This window comes from Podarcis erhardii, assembly GCF_964252035.2.
Source record: "Podarcis erhardii genome assembly, chromosome: 2".
Lineage (NCBI taxonomy): Eukaryota > Metazoa > Chordata > Lepidosauria > Squamata > Lacertidae > Podarcis > Podarcis erhardii.
In genome coordinates, this window is record NC_138498.1 from 16434579 (window position 1) to 16455469 (window position 20891).

The following is a 20891-nucleotide window of genomic DNA, read 5'->3' on the forward strand; positions in this document are numbered from 1 at the left end:
TTGCCGATCAGAAGGTCGGCGGTTCGAACCCCCACGATGGGGTGAGCTCCCGTTGCTTGGTCCTTGCTCCTGCCAACCTAGCAGTTCGAAAGCAAGTAGATAAATAGGTACCGCTCCTGCAGGAAGGTAAATAGTGTTTCCATGTGCTGCTCTGTTTCGCCAGAAGCGGCTTAGTCATGCTGGCCACATGACCTGGAAGCTGTACGCCGGCTCCCTCGGCCAATAAAGCAAGATGAGCGCCGCAACCCCAGAGTCGGCCACGACTGGACCTAATGGTCAGGGGTCCCTTTACCTTTACCTTAACTCAGCTGGATAGAGCATGGTGCTGATAACGCCAAGGTCGCAGGTTCGATCCCCGTATAGGACAGCTGCATATTCCTGCATTGCAGGGGGTTGGACTAGATGATCCTCGGGGTCACGCACCTACAATTCTATGTGCCCCAGGGTTGTGGGGCGGGGAAACACCATTTAACAATATGCCCGGCGTTGGGCGAACCATCAGCTCGTGTGAGCTCCCGAAGCGCAATGAATGATGGCGTGAATAGGTCTCTGAACGCTCTGCGTGCGGGAGGGAGGGAGGCCGACGACGCGGGACTTTGGCATCAGTTCAGAGAAAAAAGCAAAACGTCAATGGGAGGCCGCTGCGGGAGCGGGGAAGACTCTGATTTTCTCTCGTTCTCTCTAGCACACACATGTCCCCGGCCTCAGCTTGCAACAGCTCCTGCTGCCGGCGCGCACACCCTACGCCGCCCCCTGCAATCCCAGATTGGGCACCTCCAAGCGCGGCGAGCCGCTCTCCTCCTCCTCCTCCTCGCGCACAGGCGCGCGCACTCACACACTCGCACGACGCCCAAGCCTCGCCGCTGCTGCCGCCACCCGGCGATCTCTCGCAGGGGCTCCCGGCTCGGCCAGCCAGCCCACTTGGGCCCTGACTCCCGTGGGGGACGCGGCGAATTCCTGCGGATCCTCCTCCTCCTGCCTCGGAGCCCGGCGCGATTCCCTCCCTCGGCCGCCCCGCCCCGAGGAGCAGCCGCCGCGCTTGCCACCAGGGGAGAGGATGCCTGGCTTTGGCACCGAGACACGCGCCGCCGCCGCCGCCGCTGCTTAGTCGCGCTCAGCTGCCTGCTTTCCGGCCCCGATCGCCTTTCTTTGATTCCAGCCAGGAAGGGAGAAGGAGGAGGATCCTCTCCGCCGCCACCACCACCTCCTCCTCCTCCCCGCCGCCGCCAGGTGCCGCCTGGGCTCGGGTACCCTTGGTGCTCTCGCCGTGCGCCTTTGCGCTTCGCAGCCTCTCCAAAAGCCCCGCACGGCCAGCCCAGCCGGCGAGCGTTCCATCCCTCGGAGCGCGAGCTCCCGGCTGCCGACGCTGGCCCTGCTTCCAGGTTTGCATGCTCGGCGCGTAAAGCGGGACCGCGCGGGGTGGGGAGGGGAATTGGTGGGGTAGGAATTGGGGGGGGGGATTCCCACACACCAGAGCCGTGGCTACGCTGGGGAGATGGGGGCGGAGTGGGGGGCTAGCCCTAGGTTTGTTTGCCCCTGGTGAAGCCTCCAGAGGGGCGCCACAAATACGCAGGGAGGGAGGTGGTGGCCAAAGTGGATTATGGAGCCGGGGGTGAAATAAAGCCCCAGCACACGCGCGCACACACACACCCCGGGTTAAAGGGGCAGCCGGGAGAAGGGGTGCTCTCCGGGAACCGGGAAGAGCCAGAGAGGAAGGGGAGGGCGACTCGGCGTCGATCTCGTCCTCTCCCCCCAGACGACGGCTTGGCTTGGGAGGCGGGGAAGGGGAGGTGTCGGGGTTCGCTCTCTTCCCGAGCAGGTGTGGAGGGATCCGAAGAGGGCAGGCGCTCACCCGGCGCCGCCGCTTTCCTCTCGTCTCTCCCCACAGATCTGCTTCTCCTTCCCTGTCCCAGGCCTGACCATGATGGACCTGAAGGTGGACGAAGAGGAGGTGGAGAACGGGCAGCCGGTGAGCATCGAGGCGTTCGCCAGCAATTCCACGCTGCACGGCCTGTCGCACATCTTCTCGTACGAGCGCTTCTTCGCCAAGCGCGTCTTCTGGACCCTTTGCTTCCTGGGCTCCTTGGCCATGCTGGTCTTCGAGTGCAACGAAAGGATCCAGTACTACTTCCTGTACCCGCATGTCACCAAGCTGGACGAAGTGGCCACTTCCCACATGACCTTCCCGGCCGTCACCTTCTGCAACCTCAACGAGTTCCGCTTCAGCCGGGTGACCAAGAATGACCTGTACCACGCTGGTGAGCTGCTGGCCCTCCTCAATAGTCGGTAGGTCCCAGTGCGGTGGTTGGGCGATGGCGCAGGGCTCCATGCCCGCTGAGCGGGGTACCCAAGCGCACATCGCTGCGGGTTGGCGTTCAACAGTTAGGGCACCTGCGGCCCTCGCACGGTGTGCACCCGATGTGTGTGGGGGGGGGGGTTGGGGGACTTTGTGCACCAAAGTGTGTTCTATGGACACGGTTCCCGGACTGGTGCATAAATGGGGAGTTGCCTGTAATCGGAATTTGCTAGCTTGACACCTTTCAAGATGTGCATTTTTGTATGCCCGGCCACTTGCATAGGCTACACCGCAGGCCCAGAAACGCCCTGCATCAGGCTAGATCCAGTGGCATGCACTGGGCATGCCGCACATGTGGCTCCTTGCAAGTGCTGCACATGCGGGTGAAACACCCCTGGCAATGTGGCACCAGGCACCCCTTTTTTCAGTCATGTTCCTTTAAGACTCTTCAAAACTGATTTATTCCCCTACTGTGGATACAGCTGTGAGCACTGCTTGCACTTCTGATTGCTTCCTTCCTTCAATGCAGCTTTTCACGCTTTTGTGTCTGAAGCCTCATCACACACACACACACACTTTTCCCGGTACTTAACAGAGCTGGTCCCTATGGGAACAGGGTAATGTTTATGACCAATTGGACAGGCCCTGAAGAAGGCCCCACCCTGGCATTCTTACAGGCACGATCCCTTACAATTCTCTGCAGGTGTGTCCAAGGAGATCCAGGGATAAGGCCATTAAAACTCACACCTGTGTGTGGCTCTTGCGAGAGGGCAAGAGACCCTTTGGGTTTTCTGGAAGGTTGGCTTGCGCAGGAGTTATGCAGCCGGAGTTTCTTTGCCTTGTCTCTGTAGCAGAGTTGTGCTGCAGCCGCTCTCTGCTTGTTTTAGTGACTGCTCTTAAGTGCTCCAGAGCACGAACCCTAAGGAAGAACCCCCATGTGCATTTCACCGCATCTCATCCAGGCACCTCTCTGCCCTCTGCTGGAGAGAATCGCAACTCCTTGGCAGTGCATCGTGGTCCAATTATATTCCCAACTGCCGAGGGAGGGAGGAAAATCTTGTTGCTAAGTTTGCATGGGTTTCTAAGTCAAGATGGCCCAGAATTCAGCTCGCTCAAATGCTCTCACATCCCTCTGACTCAACGGGGATGTTGTAAATCCATTCTGTTTGGCAGAATCTTGTCCTACCTGGTGCCTGATTTTTTGATTTGTTGTTGACCAGAATCTTGGGCTGTATAAAAAGGCAGTGTTGTGCAGAATGGTCCATTTTGAATGGGGCTTCCTTTTTTTTAAAGCCTGCTCCTTATTTCAAAGGCCACTGTGCCATAACATCTGGGCAGATGGCCTCTTGTTTCAGAGCATAAGAAACATATGAAGATCCCAGCTGGATTGGACAAGAAGTCCTAGTCCAGAGTTCCTTTTCCATCCATGGCCAGCCAGAAGCTTCTGGGAAACTTACAAGGCAGCAGCCCATCCCTTGTATCAGTGTCCCAAATTTTTGGTATTAATGAAGTGACATAACTGCAGCTGAACATGGAGGGTCTGTTTAGCCGCCAGAGCTAATAGCTGTGATAGACATCTCCTCTGTGCATTTGTCTAATAACTCTTCTCTTTCCTCACCCCGAGCTGTCTAAGCTATTTGCTGTTTCTACATCTTGTGCCAGCACAGCCCATAAGTTAAAATGGGGCATTTTGTAGGCAACAGCTACCCAGGGTCAGGCCGATGATCTGATCCATTCTACTTCCAGCAGTGGCCAAATCAAAATGGACCAGCAAGCTAAAAGAATGCTGTTCCTCCTGGCTTGTCTCTCTAGATGTTCATGGTCTCTGGAACAGAAGTCCACAGTTTTTGACTGGGCTTGGCAGCTGTTGTCTCAAGTAGTGGGGCTCAGCTTTCTGGCTTCCTGGTCTACGAAAGTAACATAAGCAATGCCCTTCTTTTTGCGATTATTTCTTGGCAAGGGGGTTTTAGCAAGGAAGAAGCAGCAGGCTGTGTGTGCACATGTTTGAAGCGATGGTTCTCTAATGCAGTTCTCTATGTGCAAAATGTGCCATCTGGTGATGAATCTGGATTTCTGAGAATTGTAGTAAAGTGATATTGTGGGTGGGGGTGGAGCCACATCTCTCCATCCAGCCTTAATGATCGTGAGGTCTCGTGAAAAGCCGGCAGTGTGAAGTCCCAAGGCCTGTGATAATTGCTGGTCTCGCTCAGCCTACTCCCATGGGTTCCAGTTATATTCCTTCAGCCATGCAACTTGCTTGCTGCATCTTTCTCCCAATGCACAGTTCCATGCAAAAATATTTCAAATTACGATCCAATGTGTGATGCAGAACACTGCACACAATTAATCACATTTATGCAAAGTAAGCAAAATGTACACATGCCTTGTCAAATTTGCTTGATTTGAGATTTTGTGTTGGAGAACTGGGTTTATTTTATTTTGCGTAACATCTGAGTAGTTTTGTGGCTGGCCCTAGCCATCTCTGAAAGTGGTATCTTTTATTTCTATCAGGCGCTGCGGGACAGATTCTGATTCCCTGGTCCTTGAACCACTAGGGCCACTGGTAGGAGGAGGAGCTTATTACAGGCAGCTTGAGACTTTGTCATCGTAACCTAGAAACCTCCTGGTCCTTGGAATTGGGTCAGCCAGTCAGCCAGCCCTGTACTGCTGGCTGATAAAAACTTCCGAGATCAGCTGCACTCTATGAATAAATGGACAACTTGTTCTAGGTAACGGTGGGATGGATTTGAAGGTGCAAAAGGCTAGGACCCCACTGAGCAGAAGGAGCAGGAGGGTTCCCCAGTGCAGCAGGACTGACTTGCCAGAGTTTGCAATAAGTTTAGTACCATCCAAAACGGGGGTTGCCAACCTTTTGGAGCCCTCAGGCACCTTTGCAAACTGGAGAACTGTTGTGGGCAGCACACACACACACCACCACCACCAACAACAACAACCAAGCACAGCCTGCACTCTGCAATATTGCGTACAATGGAATATTTCTTTCAAGTCTAATTTCCTTTCCCCCCTTATTTATTTATTTTTAAAAAATTTTATTGATACAGCAAGAAAAAAGAAAAAACACAAATACCAAATTACACACAGGAATAACCATAGACACATAATTTTCTTAACAAACAATAAAACATATATTGGTCTTGACACTAAAGACCCAACCTCCCGTCTATTCCATATTTCGATTTCATATTACTTATTGCCAATACACACTTTTATCATAATTAAACTTTTTCTTAATATATCTAATTTCTTATATCTACCTTGCAACTATTACTGAAGTTCCTCGAATACTGTAACAGCATTCTTTCAAGTCTAATTTCAATGGGAGGAGGGCAGGAGGCCTTGTGGGCACCAGGGAGGGCCTCTGTGGACACATGTACAATCACAGGGCGCATGTTGGCAACCTGTGGCCTAAAGAGAGGCCATCCCATAAGATCCTTTTTTGTCCAGGATCTAAAGTTTCCCAGTTGACCCACTGCCTCCAGGCTATTCCTCTGTGCCTGTCTGCTCCAGGAACTTCCCAGTCTTCTGGCATATCATTTATTTTTATTGACTACTATTTTATTACTTGTTAAATTTATGTACCGCCCTTCTTCCAGAGATCTCGGGGCAGTTCACAGGATAAGACACAAGATGAAACACAGTAAATAATTAAACCCAAACAACAAAACAATAACCCCCTCCCCTTTCCACAGCTGCATTTAAAAGGCTGTGGAATATTGATCAGCCAAAGGCCTGGTTGAAGAAGAATGTTTTATTTTTTTAAAGATGCATTTAAGTTTTGAAACACAACAACACACAAGGGAAGTGGAAAGCAACAACTGTGTGGAGCACATTATTGCCGTTGGAATAAAATAAACAGAAGGTTACCTGTACTTTTGCAGACATGTTAATAAAACAGATTCTGCAAAGGGACATTTTGGATGTAAGAGCCAGATATCAATAAAGTAGCCTTGACATATCATTAATTTTTTTAAAAAACCAAGCCAAAACATTCACCGCTTTTCACAAAGAAAGAAAGAAATGACTTTTACACACGGGTTAGCAACAAGAAAAATAGCAACCACCACATTCCAGGGACAAGCGATGCTTAGTGGGCTTCAACATCTGAGATGTTGGCACAGTCCTGAGTCTGGCTCTTCCAGGGATTGTGTGAGAATAACAATAGAAGCCAAATTATGTGTCGTCATTCACATAGGCTCCTTAAACGTAAAGGGACCCCTGACCATTAGGTGCAGTTGTGACCGACTCTGGGGTTGCGGCGCTCATCTTGTTTTATCGGCCGAGGGAGCCGGTGTACAGCTTCCAGGTCATGTGGCCAGCATGACTAAGCCACTTCTGGCGAACCAGAGCAGCGCACGGAAACACCATTTACCTTTTGCCGGAGCGGTACCTATTTATCTACTTGCACTTTGACGTCCTTTCGAACTGCTAGGTTGGCAGGAGCAGGGACCGAGCAACGGGAGCTCACCCCATCACGGGGATTCGAACTGCCGACTTTCTGATCGGCAAGTCCTAGGCTCTGTGGTTTCACCCACAGCGCCACCATATAGGCTCCTTTGGCCAATCCATATGCTACATTTGCAGATGTCACTGGCCCCACCCACTACTGGCCCCACCCACTACTGAATTGCTCCGTTACGTGCCCTACTGACATCGTAGTTGTCCATAAGGAAGCGGCTCATCCCATACCACAAAGGGGATGCTTGAATTCTCCCACAGATTTCATGTGCCAGAAATGAACCTGAGCTCTGGGCAGATGCGCCCATGTTAGGGAAAGCGAAAGGTGTGAAATACTTAGAGTCCTCAGGCAGAGCGGTAGAGATGGGTGAATCTGTCAATTTTGGATTCTTATTTTTCCAATCTTAAATTTGGTTCTCCACATCTCTGCCTTAGTTTGCGAAGTCTTTGCAAAAGTCAGTTAGCAGTCTAGTTCACTTTTCTCCAAAATGACATCTTTTTGCAAGCCATTTCCCTAAGGATAACGTATTGTTTGCATGTGTTCATGAATATATGCATTTTTATGCACACAGTCACCTGATGTATGCATCTTTGTAATAATATGTTTTTTATATATACCCTGCTTGGTTTCCCCAGCCACTCTGGGCAGTTTACAGCATATATAAAACATAGTAAAATATCAAACCTTAAAAACACATTTTGTTGTTGCTGCTCCTGGAGAACCACACTGCAAAAGTTGGAGAAGTGTGAAGGTCAGAGGATGGCTGCATTTTGGTTCACAAACAAATTTCTTTCTGATCCATATGCCGGGATATAGTTGGTTTGCAATTAATAATAATTTTTAAAAAACCTAAGCCAAAATAACCCAAATTTTCCATCAGGCGCAGAAAATTCCACAGCTGGCATAGATTTAATCAAACATGCATATATTGTACAGTGGTACCTCGGGTTACATACGCTTCAGGTTACAGACTCCACTAACCCAGAAATAGTGCTTCAGGTTAAGAACTTTGCTTCAGGATAAGAACAGAAATCGTGCTCCGGTGGCGTGGCGGCAGCAGGAGGCCCCATTAGCTTAAGTAGTGCTTCAGGTTTAGAACAGTTTCAGGTTAAGAACGGACCTCTGGAACGAATTAAGTACTTAACCCGAGGTACCACTGTATTATAAAAAAGCTCTAACTAAAAAAGAAAGAAAGAAAATAAATGTTTGGGGGAAGGAGAAAGAAAACCCCACCACATTTTTTGCCTTCATTCCTGTTACTCATGTAAAAAAACCAACCCATCCAGATGTTATACCTTTGCAATTTGCAGTTGCAGTTTTTAAAGAGAAAAGTAACAGCATAGTCTTGAGAATGCCAGACTGCTCTTGGAAGGAATTGAGACCCGTTGCATATTATCTCAGAGGTAACACGGTGCTTTAATTACACCATGCTTTAATTGCACATATGTCTGTGTGCTGCAAGCTTCTCACAGTCGATTGCCTGTAATGGCAATGTCCCAGAATACTTCAGACCCTACCCTTCCACGTTGCAGCGCTCCTAGACTGCCCTCTGTCTGCTCCTCTCTTGCACAGGGACACCAGAGGGCATGGTGGCTCCCTGTGGACATAGCAAACAACCCAGCAAACGGGGAGACTCGAATGGACCCATTTCTCCCCTTGGGACTGAGCTGTGCGTTTTCCTTCAGGTACGAAATCCCAGACACCCAAATGGCTGACGAGAAGCAGCTGGAGATCCTCCAGGAGAAGGCCAATTTCCGCAACTTCAAGCCGAAACCCTTCAACATGCGGGAATTCTCCGACCGAGCCGGCCACGACATCCAGGAAATGCTGCTTGCCTGCACGTTCCGTGGGACGCCGTGTGACCCCAGTGACTTCAAAGTGGTGAGTCGCCGTTTCTCGGATCCAGTCTCTGGAAAGCAAAAGGCTTTGACTGCTGTGAAACTGCTGGTAGACATGGCTTGGTGCTCGTGTTGGGTGGGGAGGGAAAGTCTGTCCATGGCAGGTGAGATGAAACAGAGGCCAAAATCTGTCAAGAGTAAGAGAGCGTGTATATACAACAAGCTTGTTATCTCTGATGGGCAGAGGGACACGAACCACGTACAAAGGACCGAAGTCAGTCAGGGCCTATAACAGATTTCCTCTTTTTTTTCGGCAGAGCTGAGACCTTGCTGGAGTCTTGGGATGTGTGCATTAAACCTGAGTTGATTGTGTCTGTGGCAACTGTGTGGACATACTGAGGCCTTGTGGTGGACATTTAAGATTTCTGAAGAGTTTGTTTGTGTGCTGATGCAGGGATTTCTGTCTTTGTGGATACCACAACAAGATTTAGAGATGCCTTGATTCTCCCCTCCCCAGTCCCAATAAGATGTTGGAGAAAAAGTCCTGTGAGGGAAACTGAGCATTGCTTGCCTTCTCTTCACTCGGCCTTGACATCATAAGGCCTGTGGGCAGAGGCTCGTTGCTTCGAGGGCCTCTTCTGGCTGTAGATTTGTATATCTCTTGATATGGAATGGGGTTTGCACCACGCCTGTCTGTTCACCATCTGAATTATTTTGATGCTCGGTGCTATTGGATTGTTGTGGTGACTCATGTGAGCTTTTAAGCGGATGGGCTTGCGTTGCGTGCGATGCTTTATCAGATCTGGAAGACGGCTACCGGGCGGAGGATCTCGCAATGTGCCTCGGATGCGATTGGGGGGAAACGGAAGGGCAGCCAGCCCGATTTGTGGCTTCTTTTGCGTCAGACTGACAGGGCTTGTTTGCCTCAACCTAGAGGAAAGCAGCACAAAAACTATAGGGAGGCTTCTGTTGTCGTGAGTGTAGCCACCAAGTCACTTGAAACCTCCACCTCAAGATGGACAGCTGGAATAATGGCTCAAGCTCCCTAGCAAGGGAGTTTTGTTTTTAATGAGAGCAGGGGAAGAGGCAGAATTATGTGACTGCTAAAATATATTGCTACCCCCACAGGAGGACTACAGAGAGAAAAAATAAAGTCTGAAAGTGACAGGGATGTGGGCACCAGCATCCTCAAGCATCATACTCAGCCCATTGATCATCCATTTGATCCAGTCAGATGCACAAACTGGGTTAAGAGGAAGGGTTAGGATGCAAACCTTATAGCTTGTTGTTGTTTAGTCGTTTAGTCGTGTCCGACTCTTCGTGACCCCCTGGACCAGAGCACGCCAGGCACTCCTGTCTTCCACTGCCTCCCGCAGTTTGGTCAAACTCATGCTGGTGGCTTCGAGAACACAGTCCAGCCATCTCGTCCTCTGTCGTCCCCTTCTCCTTGTGCCCTCCATCTTTCCCAACATCAGGGTCTTTTCCAGGGAGTCTTCTCTTCTCATGAGGTGGCCAAAGTATTGGAGCCTCAGCTTCAGGATCTGTCCTTCCAGTGAGCACTCAGGGCTGATTTCCTTCAGAATGGATGCGTTTGATCTTCTTGCAGTCCATGGGACTCTCAAGAGTCTCCTCCAGCACCAGAATTCAAAAGCATCCATTCTTCGGCGATCAGCCTTCTTTAAGGTCCACATGGTCTATATGGTATAGCTAGGGGTGTCTAAACTCTGCACTAAAAGTAACCAATGGTTTATACTGGGCCGTAGCTCCATGGTGTGACATTTTTGTGCGGAAGGTCCCAGGTTCAGTCGCTGGCACCTTCAAGAAGGACAAAGAGAGACTCCAATCTTGAAACCCTGGAGAGCCAATTTCAGCAACTGTTGACAGTACTGGGCTGGATGGGCTAACTCAGTAAGAGATGGTTGCACAGAAGCTTAGAACTGTAGAGTTGGAAGGGACCATGAATGACATCTAGTCTACCCCCCCCCCCAATGCAGGAATCCCCAATGTGGGGCTCAAACACACAACCCTGAGTTTAAGTGTCTCATGATATTCCATTCCTAATTTCTGGCTGGTTGCAGGTGGGTTTTCCAGATGGCTTTTTGCCACCAAGGGCTTGCCTGGGATTCCACTTGCCATAATGGAGCAGGAAGTATCAAGTATGTAAATTGAACAAAGTTGTCTGCGTTTGTTTGTTTGTTTGTTTGTTTGGCAATAATTGTTTTGCAATGAGAGAGAGGGAGACTGGGCTTCAGGGCCAGCTCACCTGTGAGGCAAGCTGACGCAGCAAGATCAACAGGGACAGCAGATCCCAAAGTGGGCCTTTATTCCTCCCTTGTTCCTGATGTAGATCCTCAGTCACCCCTTCTTCCCTGGCAGGGAGGACGCCATTTTGTGGTTCACCTCAGGTGGCAAAATGTCTTGGGCTGCGCCTGCTGGGCTGTCAGTGTGTGAGTGTGTGTGGTACTTTTCAGGATTATATAGGCAACACCGTGGCATTGTTTTTTTTTAAAGCAGAAACTCACCAGAACTAAGGTGGGTGCTATTGCCATTCTAAGAGAATGAGAGAGGTGTTAATGGTGAGTTCTGGCAACTCTTTTTCTAGAAAATAGTACTGGGCAACAGAGATGGGTATCTGTTTATAGCGCCTATAGACTAAAACTTACAGATACAGTGGTACCTTGGTTCTCAAACTTAATCCGTTCCGGAAGTCTGTTCCAAAACCAAAGTGTTCCAAAACCAAAGCGTGCTTTCCCATAGAAAGTAATGCAAAACGAATTAATCCGTTCCAGACTTTTAAAAACAACCCCTAAAACAGCAATTTAACATGAATTTTACTGTCTAACGAGCCCACTGATCCATAAAATGAAAGCAATTATCAATGTACTGTACTATAAAATAAATAAGACGGTACTGTAGATGATAAAAATTAAAATTTTAAAAAATTCTTACCTGCACTGATGATGGTCATGGTTTGGATGGGGGGCTTTTATCCATTTCCGCAGTCACACAATCAATCAATCAATCAATCAATCAGTAGCTGAACTGGGTTCTACACAGTCACAAAAATTAATCGAAAAAGCCCCAGAAACAAAAATACAAAATAAATAGCAAAAACAAAAGTGCCAAACTTAATCAGTTCTGGAAGTCCATTTGACTTCTGAAATGTTCAGAAACCAAGGCACGGCTTCTGATTGGTGCAGGCGCCCCAGAAACAATAGCTGACAGCCGCATTGGATGTTCAGCTTCCAAAAAACGTTCGAAAACCAGGTTTTCGGAGTTTGAGAATCAAGGTGTTTGAGAACCGAGGTAGTTGGAAACAATACAGGGAGGGAAAGAGAAACGTGAGCTGTTGTTACCTGAACCTTGTTTATAACTAAAACAAAATAAAAAAATTCCTTCCAGTAGCACCTTAAAGACCAACTAAGTTAGTTCTTGGTATGAGCTTTCGTGTGCATGCACACTTCTTCAGATACACGTATCTGAAGAAGTGTGCATGCACACGAAAGCTCATACTGGTGTATCTGAAGAAGTGTGCATGCACATGAAAGCTCATACCAAGAACTAACTTAGTTGGTCTTTAAGGTGCTACTGGAAGGAATTTTTTTATTTTGTTTTGACTATGGCAGACCAACACGGCTACCTATCTATAACTTGTTTATAACTGGGAGTGGAGATAAAGAGGATAAGTCAAAGGCCGTGTGGAGAAAGTGGGGCTTGAGGAGGATGGATCTGAAGGAAGGGAGAGCGGTGGTGCCATGTACACATCACAGAGAGGCAGCTGCGCATGTAAGGAGCAGCAAGGGGGAACAGGCAGAGATCATTTGAGAAGGTGAGAGAGCTGGAGGAGAGACGTAAAGAGAATATAAAGGAGCAGGAATATAAAGAGGGAAAACAAAAGAGGCAGAAGGGAAGCAAGGTGGGGCAAGGCCACAGATCTCTTTAAATGTAAGGACAAGGACCCCAAAGGGGATGGGAAGCCAACAAAAGGCACCAAAAGGAACATCACATGCTCTGAGTGACAAGAGAGGTAAATATTTTTGACAGCAGAGGTTTGGAATAGAAGCGAGATGACGGAAGGAAAGAGGAAGTCTCAAGTTGAGGTTGCTGCAACAGTCAAGGTGGAAGATGACTACTTAGGCATGGACCAGAATTTGACCCGGGGCAGAGAAATTTTTTTTTGGGGGGTGTTATGTTGTGCAGGCAGTGTCCTACCACTGCGGTGATGGATCTTCTTGCTGGCTTTCAAGATTTCCCCAGCAATCAAACCTGCTTTTATTTCCCTAAGGGCTTTAAAAAAAATTGAAAAGGAAAAGACATCTGTTGTCTCTTTCTGGTTACTGAGTGCTGAGTGCAGTCTTGATCTCTGCACTAATGTGGTGCAATTGCAGAAAGGTGCCTTCTTCCTTGTGCCTTGAGGAATTAGATGCCCAGATTTAGGGGGAATATAGCTTGAAGGAGCAAAAGTCTTCTGTGCTGGGGAGGAGGCACAAGGCAGAATACCACTCCGGTTGTAGGCTTGCATGCGGAAAAGTGGACAAGAGATCCCATACTTTCAGCGTCCTGAGTGGTTAGATCACACTTGCTGTACAGCTGCTGCCACCGGCTTCTCCTGGCTGTGATTACATTCAGCAGTAGAATGGTGCTGGCTGTCTACAAAGCAGTGGGGCTGAGACTTTTTCACAATGAACCTCCATGTGCAGCCATGGAAGGACTGTTGGTGGCTAGCTTGGAGCCCCTGGTAAACACGCCTATATCATCATCATCATCATTATTATTATTATTATTATTATTATTATTATTATTATTAATACCCCGCCCATCTGGCTGGGCTTCCCCAGCCACTCTGGGCGGCTTCCAAAAAAATATTAAAATACTGTAATACATCAAACATTAAAAGCTTCCCTAAACAGGGCTGCCTTCAGATGTCTTCTAAAAGTCTGGTAGTTGTTGTTCTCTTTGACATCTGGTGGGAGGGCGTTCCACAGGGAGGGCGCCACCACCGAGAAGGCCCTCTGCCTGGTTCCCTGTAACTTGGCTTCTCGCAGTGAGGGAACCGCCAGAAGGCCCTCGGTGCTGGACCTCAGCGTCCGGGCAGAACGATGGGGGTGGAGACGCTCCTTCAGATATACTGGACCGAGGCCGTTTAGGGCTTTAAAGGTCAGCACCAACACTTTGAATTGTGCTGGGAGCCAATGTAGGTCTTTCAAGACCGGTGTTATATGGACTCGGCAGCCGCTCCTAGTCACCAGTCTGGCTGCCGCATTCTGGATTAGTTGTAGTTCCCAGGTCACCTTCAAAGGTAGCCTCACGTAGAGCGCATTGCAGTAGTCCAAGCGGGAGATAACCAGAGCATGCACCACTCTGGCAAGGCAGTGGGACCAGGGTCCCCCTGGCATGGGACCAGGATGTTTGGAGGGCAGTTTCTTCTAGGGTTGGGCGATAAATCGATTTGAAGTCTATACAGTGGTTCCCTGGTTCTTGAACTTAATCTGTTCCGGGAGTCCATTTGACTCCCGAAACCATTCAAAAACCAAGGCATGGCTTCCAATTGGCTGCAGGAGCTTCCTGCACTCAAGCGGAAGCCATGTTGGACGTTCGGCTTCCAAAAAAAGTTCGCAAACCAGAACACTTACTTCCGGGTTTGCATCGTTCGGGAGCTAAGCCATTCGAGTACCAAGGTACCAGTGTATTGTGATACTGGTTTCATAATTTTTGACCTGGCAATATGCAGTGGTACTTTGGTTTTCAAACGTCTCCATTGACGAACATTTCGGTTTATGAATGCCGTAAACCTGGAAGTAAGTGTTTCGGTTTTCGAACACGCCTCGGAAGTCGAACATGCCACCCGGCTTCTGCTGAGTGCGAGATCCTGAGGCCTAGCTGTTGGTTGTTGAGTTTTCGGTTTTTGAACATTTCAGAACTTGAACGGTCTTCTGGAACGGATTACGTTCAAAAATCAAGGTACACTGTACAGTCATATCTCGGGTTAAATATGCTTCAGGTTGAGCATTTTCAGGTTGCGTTCCGCGGCGACCCAGAAGTAATGGAACAGGTTACTTCCGGGTTTCGCTGCTCGTGCATGCGCAGATGCTCAAAATGACGTCATGTGCATGTGCAGAAGCGGTGAATTGCGACATGCACAGACGCGGGTTGCGTTCTGCTCAGAATGCGAACGGGGCTCTGGAACGGATCCCATTCTCATCCAGAGGTACCACTGTTTTGCGAATCATGATGTGTTTGTTTGTGTGTGTGTGTGTGTGCTATGCAGAAATCACAATGTGGGGAAAACCGTGAAGCCAGCCAATGCGTCTCTCGATTCCTGCAGCCCCTGTTAACTCTGCCTGCTCATCAATCCCTTCCCTCCTGCAGGAGGCAGCGAGTCCCAAGAGCAGGCACCAGCAAAAATCACAATGCGGGAAAAACCGTGAAGCCAGCCAGTGGCTCTCCATAGCTCCATCCTTATTTCAGGCATTGTGATATATTGGTATATCGTGATGTTCAGGCTGGTGATAGATCGCAGTGTTGAAAACCAGATATTGCCCTGCTCTAGCCTCTTCCCATTCAAATCATGCTCCCTCTCTGCACTGAACATCGGAGACCCTGCAATGTGTTCCATTCAGAGGCACAAGACAGGGCCTTTTCAGTTGTGGCACCCAGGTTGTGGAACTCCCCCCTCTAGAAGGGCTCAGTTGGCTCCCACCCTGCTAAGACTCGGAGGAGGACTGTAGTTCAGTGGCAAAGCATTTGCTTTCCATGCAAAAGATCCCCGGTAGGGCTGGGAAGGACTCCTGCCCCAAGGTTTCTGCCATTCATTTCAGTAGCAGTACAGAGCTAGATAAACCGATGTTCTGACTCTGTATCAGGCAGCTCCCTGCATTTTTAAAAAATTGCTTTTTGTTTCGGTTTGAAGTTTAATCTCCCTGTGTTGATTATGCTTTGTTTTGTTCTGCTCCTGGCTTTTATTCTGTTTAATTGATGTCATTGTGTGCCGTTTGCTTTGTCGCAAGCCGCTTTGAGGCCCCGTTTTAAGGAGAAACGGCAGCACCTCGACTTGTTTTACAAAATAAAAGAGCGATGGGAATGTCTTAGCTGAGAGGAAGAGCAGAACCAGAAGCTGTTGGTAGCTATGGGGTCAGATCAGTAGGAGCAAGTGCCCCAAACTCCTTCCCCTAAATGTGAGCCAGGAGCTTTTGCAATTCTCTCTTAACCATTTCAGAGCAAGGAGAGAGCCCCGCTGAATAGGGATCGACGTTTTGGCTGCCTCCCCAAATTAAACCATTAGCTAATGCGACTGTAGGACAGAATGGAGAGGAGGAGATAGGATCAAGCAGACGTTTGTCCCTTTGCTGAGCAGCTGCATCTCCTAGCCATAGGAAGGTTCACATCTAAGCACACCCATTTTATAAACCAGGGTCCTCATTGTGCACACGTAAAACCCTCTTAGGAAAGCAGCAATCGTATTGATCATCCATGGGGCTAAATGCCATTCTTTCAGTCCTCCGAACAGCTGACAGGCCCCGTGGCTGCTTTTCTAGGGGGAGGGACGCCAAGTGTGCAGCCCTGATAGCAGGATCAGGGTAGAAACTGAATGCACAGCACCCATTTGTACAGGAATCCACAGGACAGGGGACTACGCCTGGTCCATAATCCCAATTACCAGCTTTCCTGGGAGAAGGACATGCGTTCCCGTTGAGAGGTTCCTCAACCTGGAAGTCTTTCCAGTTGGCCACCAGAAAACATTCTGCACATTCTCTGAAGCACCCGGCCTTAAGCATATTATGATTTCACATATTCTATGCCAGTGCTTAGACTTTCAGAACAAGTTCCAGGGCTCTCTTTTGAAACTCAGCCCTGATCGAATCAAGCTGTATTAGCTCTTGGCTTGTTCATCCAGATTCTGATGTTTTGAAAAATCCAGAGCCACACCTGAATGTCTCACTCAGTGCATCATGATATTTGTGTTTTATGTTTTTACGTTCTGAATTTTATCCTGTGAACCGCCCTAAGACTTGCAGGGATAGGGTGGTATACAAATTTTAATAATAATATAGATCCCGGGACTGGAAACAACAATTTAAAATTCAGAGCTAGAAACAGTTCAAACAGATTACAGATGGCGGCTGACAGATTGAAGTTGAATTCTGACAAGAAGTACTGTTTTGGGGGGACTCCCTGGTCCTGAATGGGGTAACTGTGCCCCTGAAGGACCAGATACGCAGCCTGGGAGTCATTTTGGACTCATAGCTTTCCATTGAGGCGCAGGTCAATTCTGTGTCCAGGGCAGCTGTCTACCAGCTCCATCTGGTACGCAGGCTGAGACCCTACCTGCCCACAGACTGTTTTACCAGAGTGGTGCATGCTCTGGTTATCTCCCGCTTGGACTACTGCAATGTGCTCTATGTGGGGCTACCTTTGAAGGTGACCCGGAAACTACAACTAATCCAGAATGCAGCAGCTAGACTGGTGACTGGGAGCGGCCGCCAAAACCACATAACACCAGTCTTGAAAGACCTACATTGGCTTCCAGTACGTTTCCAAGCACAATTCAAAGTGTTGGTGCTGACTTTAAATGCCCTAAATGGCCTCAGCCCAGTATACCTGAAGGAGCGTCTCCTCCCCCATTATTCAGCCCAGACACTGAGGTCCAGCTCTGAGGGCCTTCTGGCGGTTCCCTCACTGCAAGGTTACATGGAACTGGGCAGAAGGCCTTCTCGGTGATGGTGCCCACCCCGTGGAATGCCCTCCCATCAGATGTCAAGGAAATAAACAACTACCTGACTTTTAGAAGACACCTGAAGGCAGACCTGTTTAGGGAAGTTTTTAATGTTTGATTTTTTATTGTGCTTTTAATATTCTGTTAGAGGCTGCTCAGAGTGACTGGGGATATCCAGCCAGATGGGCGGGGTATAAATAATACATTATCATTATCATTATTATATTAATACAATCACAAGAATTGGGTAAAGAGGTGCGTCTTCAACATTTACCAAAAGTTGTATATTGAAGAAGCTGAGGGGCTGCCACAGAGAATGCCCCTCTCAGGCCACCACCAACCCAAACCTCTGAGGGGGTGGAACTACCAAGAGGGCCCCCTTTAAAAATATTCCCACCCACCCCCAAAGGTAAGCTGATCTCCTTCTTGAGGTGTCCACCCAGGTTCTACTAACCTCCAGTCATGGAATATGACATAAAAACTCTGGTTAAATCCTAAACTGAGCAGCGCCATCATTGCTAGGCCTGGCATCAGTGCCTGGCACTCTTTGGCAATGGCCGATGCCTGTCATTGCTTTCTGCCTTGGGTGGCCATGAATGGGAACGGTCCCTTTTTAATTCTCAGCGCTGTCTGGAGTGGCAGAACATGGGTGAGATGGCGTGGAGAGACCTTTGGGACCCCGTGTGAAAATGTTAATGGTGCTTCCATTCTGCCACCACCGAGTAAGCCGGTGGCACTTGAGAAAAAGAAGAAGAGTTTGGATTTGATATCCCGCTTTATCACTACCTGAAGGAGTCTCCAAGCGGCTAACATTCTCCTTCCCCTTCCTCCCCCACAACAAACACTCTGTGAGGTGAGTGGGGCTGAGAGACTTCAGAGAAGTGTGACTGGCCCAAGGTCACCCAGCAGCTGCATGTGGAGGAGCGGAGATGCGAACCCGGTTCCCCAGATTACGAGTCTGTCGCTCTTAACCACTACACCACACTGGCTCTCTTGAGGCCAGCACCGGCCAGGCACACTCCCAAGCCCAGAGCATTGCCGAGCATTTCAGAGCCTAACTAGTTAACCAAGGTGCTTGGCACCTGCTGAAGGGGGAGTCGGGCTCATCCTTCTGCAGTGGAGCATAGCAGCACAAACATCTCAAGGCAACGCGGAAAGAGCTTTATCTCCCGTTGCAGAGGCTGGGCACTAAGGCATATCAATTGCTTGGCTGCTACTTCTGGCCAGAGGGCGGGGAGAAAACTTACTGATGAGTTCCTTCTCTTCCATGCATCAAATCTCTTCCTATCTCTGTCCCTCTATCTGCCCTGTCCAGCACTCCAGTCTTGGCTCGCAGTCTCCAACACCACCATGCTTCTCTTGGTGTCTGGTGTTTGTGACCTTTTCTATATACCATTCCTCCCCACTCCTTTTGCATACCTTCCACATTTTCAACGATGAAAATAGGGGCATCCTATTCCACCATCAGCAGCATCATTTTACTATTTGTATCCCACCCATCTGACCGGGTTGCCCCAGCCACTCTGGGCAGTTTCCAACATACAGTGGAACTTAATCTCAGGTTAAGTACTTAATTCGTTCCGGAGGTCTGTTCTAACCTGAAACTGTTCTTAACCTGAAGCACCACTTTAGCTAATGGGGCCTCCTGCTGCTGCCGCACCACCGGAGCACAATTTCTGTTCTCATGCTGAAGCAAAGTTCTTAACCTGAAGCAATATTTCTGGGCTAGCGGAGTATGTAACCTGAAATGTATGTAACCCGAGGTACCATTGTATATAAAAACATAATGAAACATCAAACATTTTAAAGAAAACCTTCCCTATACAGGGCTGCCTTCAGATGTCTTCTGAAGGTTGTATAGTTACTTATCTCCTTGGCTCAGGGGTTGCGTAACTCCATACCCTCTATGATGAAAATAGCGACATCCTAAGGAAAAGCAGAAAAGGGACGCAGGTGGGACTGTGGGTTAAACCACAGAGTCTAGGACTTGCCAATCAGAAGGTTGGCAGTTCGAATCCCCGCGACTGGTTGAGCTCCCATTGCTCGGTCCCTGCTCCTGCCCACCTAGCAGTTTGAAAGCTCAGAGTGCAAGTAGATAAATAGGTACCGCTCCAGCGGGAAGGTAAACGGTGTTTCTGTGTGCTGCCAGAAGCGGCTTAGTCATGCTGGCCACATGACCCGGAAGCTGTACACCGGCTCCCTCGGCCAATAAAGCGAGATGAGCACCGCAACCCCAGAGTCGGTCACTACTGGACCTGATGGTCAGGGTTCCCTTTATTCCACCATCAGCAGCAGCATTTTACTATTTGTACCCCACCCATCTGAATGGGTTGCCCCAGCCAGTCTGGGCAGCTTCCAACATGTATAAAAACATAATGAAACATCAAACATTAAAAAAAACCATCCCTATGTCAGATGTCTTCTGAAGGTTGTGTAGTTACTTATCTCCTTGGCTCAGGGGTTGCGTAACTCCATACCCTCTCTGATGAAAATAGGGACGTCCTAAGGAAAAGCGGGACATTCCGGGATCAAATCAGAAACTGGGACGGCTTCTGTAAATCAAGGACTGTCCCTGGAAAATAGGGACACTTGGAGAGTCTGCTTTCCCTGGAAATGTGCTTTAATGATAGGCAGGTCTCTTTGCAAAAGGCCTGCAAAAGCAGCAGAGATATGGGGGGGGGAGAGAAGCGCAGCACAAGGGGGCTCCCCTCATTTTCATCGCCGCCGCCACCTTCTCCCAGAGTGGTGCTATAATGAGATGTCATCCCCCGAAAATCCAGCCAGAGTGAGCGAGACAAACGACAAGACAGAGAAACATAAATAGACACGCAGGCGCTTGGCGTATCAGTGGAATACAATTTCCAGTCTCTCGCTGGCACTTTGTCACCCGCCGCCTCCGTTCCCCTCACCCAGTGCACCCTCGCCCCTCCCTGGGCCAGCATTTGTTTCATGCCACCACCGACACACGAGAGCCGGCACACGATAGGCTCGGTGTTGCTCTCTGTCTCGCTAGGTTCAGCTGGAAAATTATATGGTAACGGTGCTGCGCTGCAGGAAAGTTGGCTGATAAACGCCACGGAGGGAGATGGTGTCGCTTACAAGAGATCAGTCCTCTCCGCTGCTCAGCATCGCCTCTTCCCTTCTGCTTTGTGGTCCTCATTGTTTCCCGTGAACACACACACACAAGTGGAGGCATGCAGCAGAGTACAACCAGCCACCTCTCTCTGTGATCAGTGCTCAAACAGCAAACAAATCTGGAACAGACACAACTGCAAAGCATTCGCAGCCGATGTAAGATGCAACACTTCTGGATCAAAGGACTAGCTTCCTGTGTCTTTGGTGGTTGGGCTCAGGTGTACAGTGAGCCAGGCACAGTTTGTTTGTGTGTAGTTTTTTTTAAGGAGATAGGAAGATGAATAAAGCCCATTTGGGCTCTTCGTATAAATCCTAGTTGGTATTAAAGGGAAAGGGTAAAGGGACCCCTGGCCATTAGGTCCAGTTGTGACGGACTCTGGGGTTGCAACGCTCATCTCGCTTTATTGGCCGAGGGAGCCGGCATACAGCTTC

The 20891-nt window shown here is 49.1% G+C and overlaps 1 protein-coding gene across 3 annotated transcripts in view; it reads left to right on the forward strand.

The window, feature by feature from the left end:
- The first annotated feature begins 746 nt into the window (after positions 1-746).
- Positions 747-20891, forward strand: part of ASIC1 (acid sensing ion channel subunit 1) — a 206148-nt gene continuing 186003 nt past the window's right edge. The window contains exons 1-3 of one of the 3 annotated variants that reach the window (XM_081849750.1): positions 747-1382; positions 1889-2286; positions 8459-8654. In XM_081849750.1, coding sequence (XP_081705876.1) covers positions 1922-2286; positions 8459-8654 — 561 coding nt within the window. In that variant the 5' untranslated portion in view covers positions 747-1382; positions 1889-1921. Of the gene's footprint in view, positions 1383-1657; positions 2287-8458; positions 8655-20891 lie in introns of those variants that run through there. The other 2 variants (XM_081849752.1, XM_081849751.1) reach the window with 2 other exon arrangements.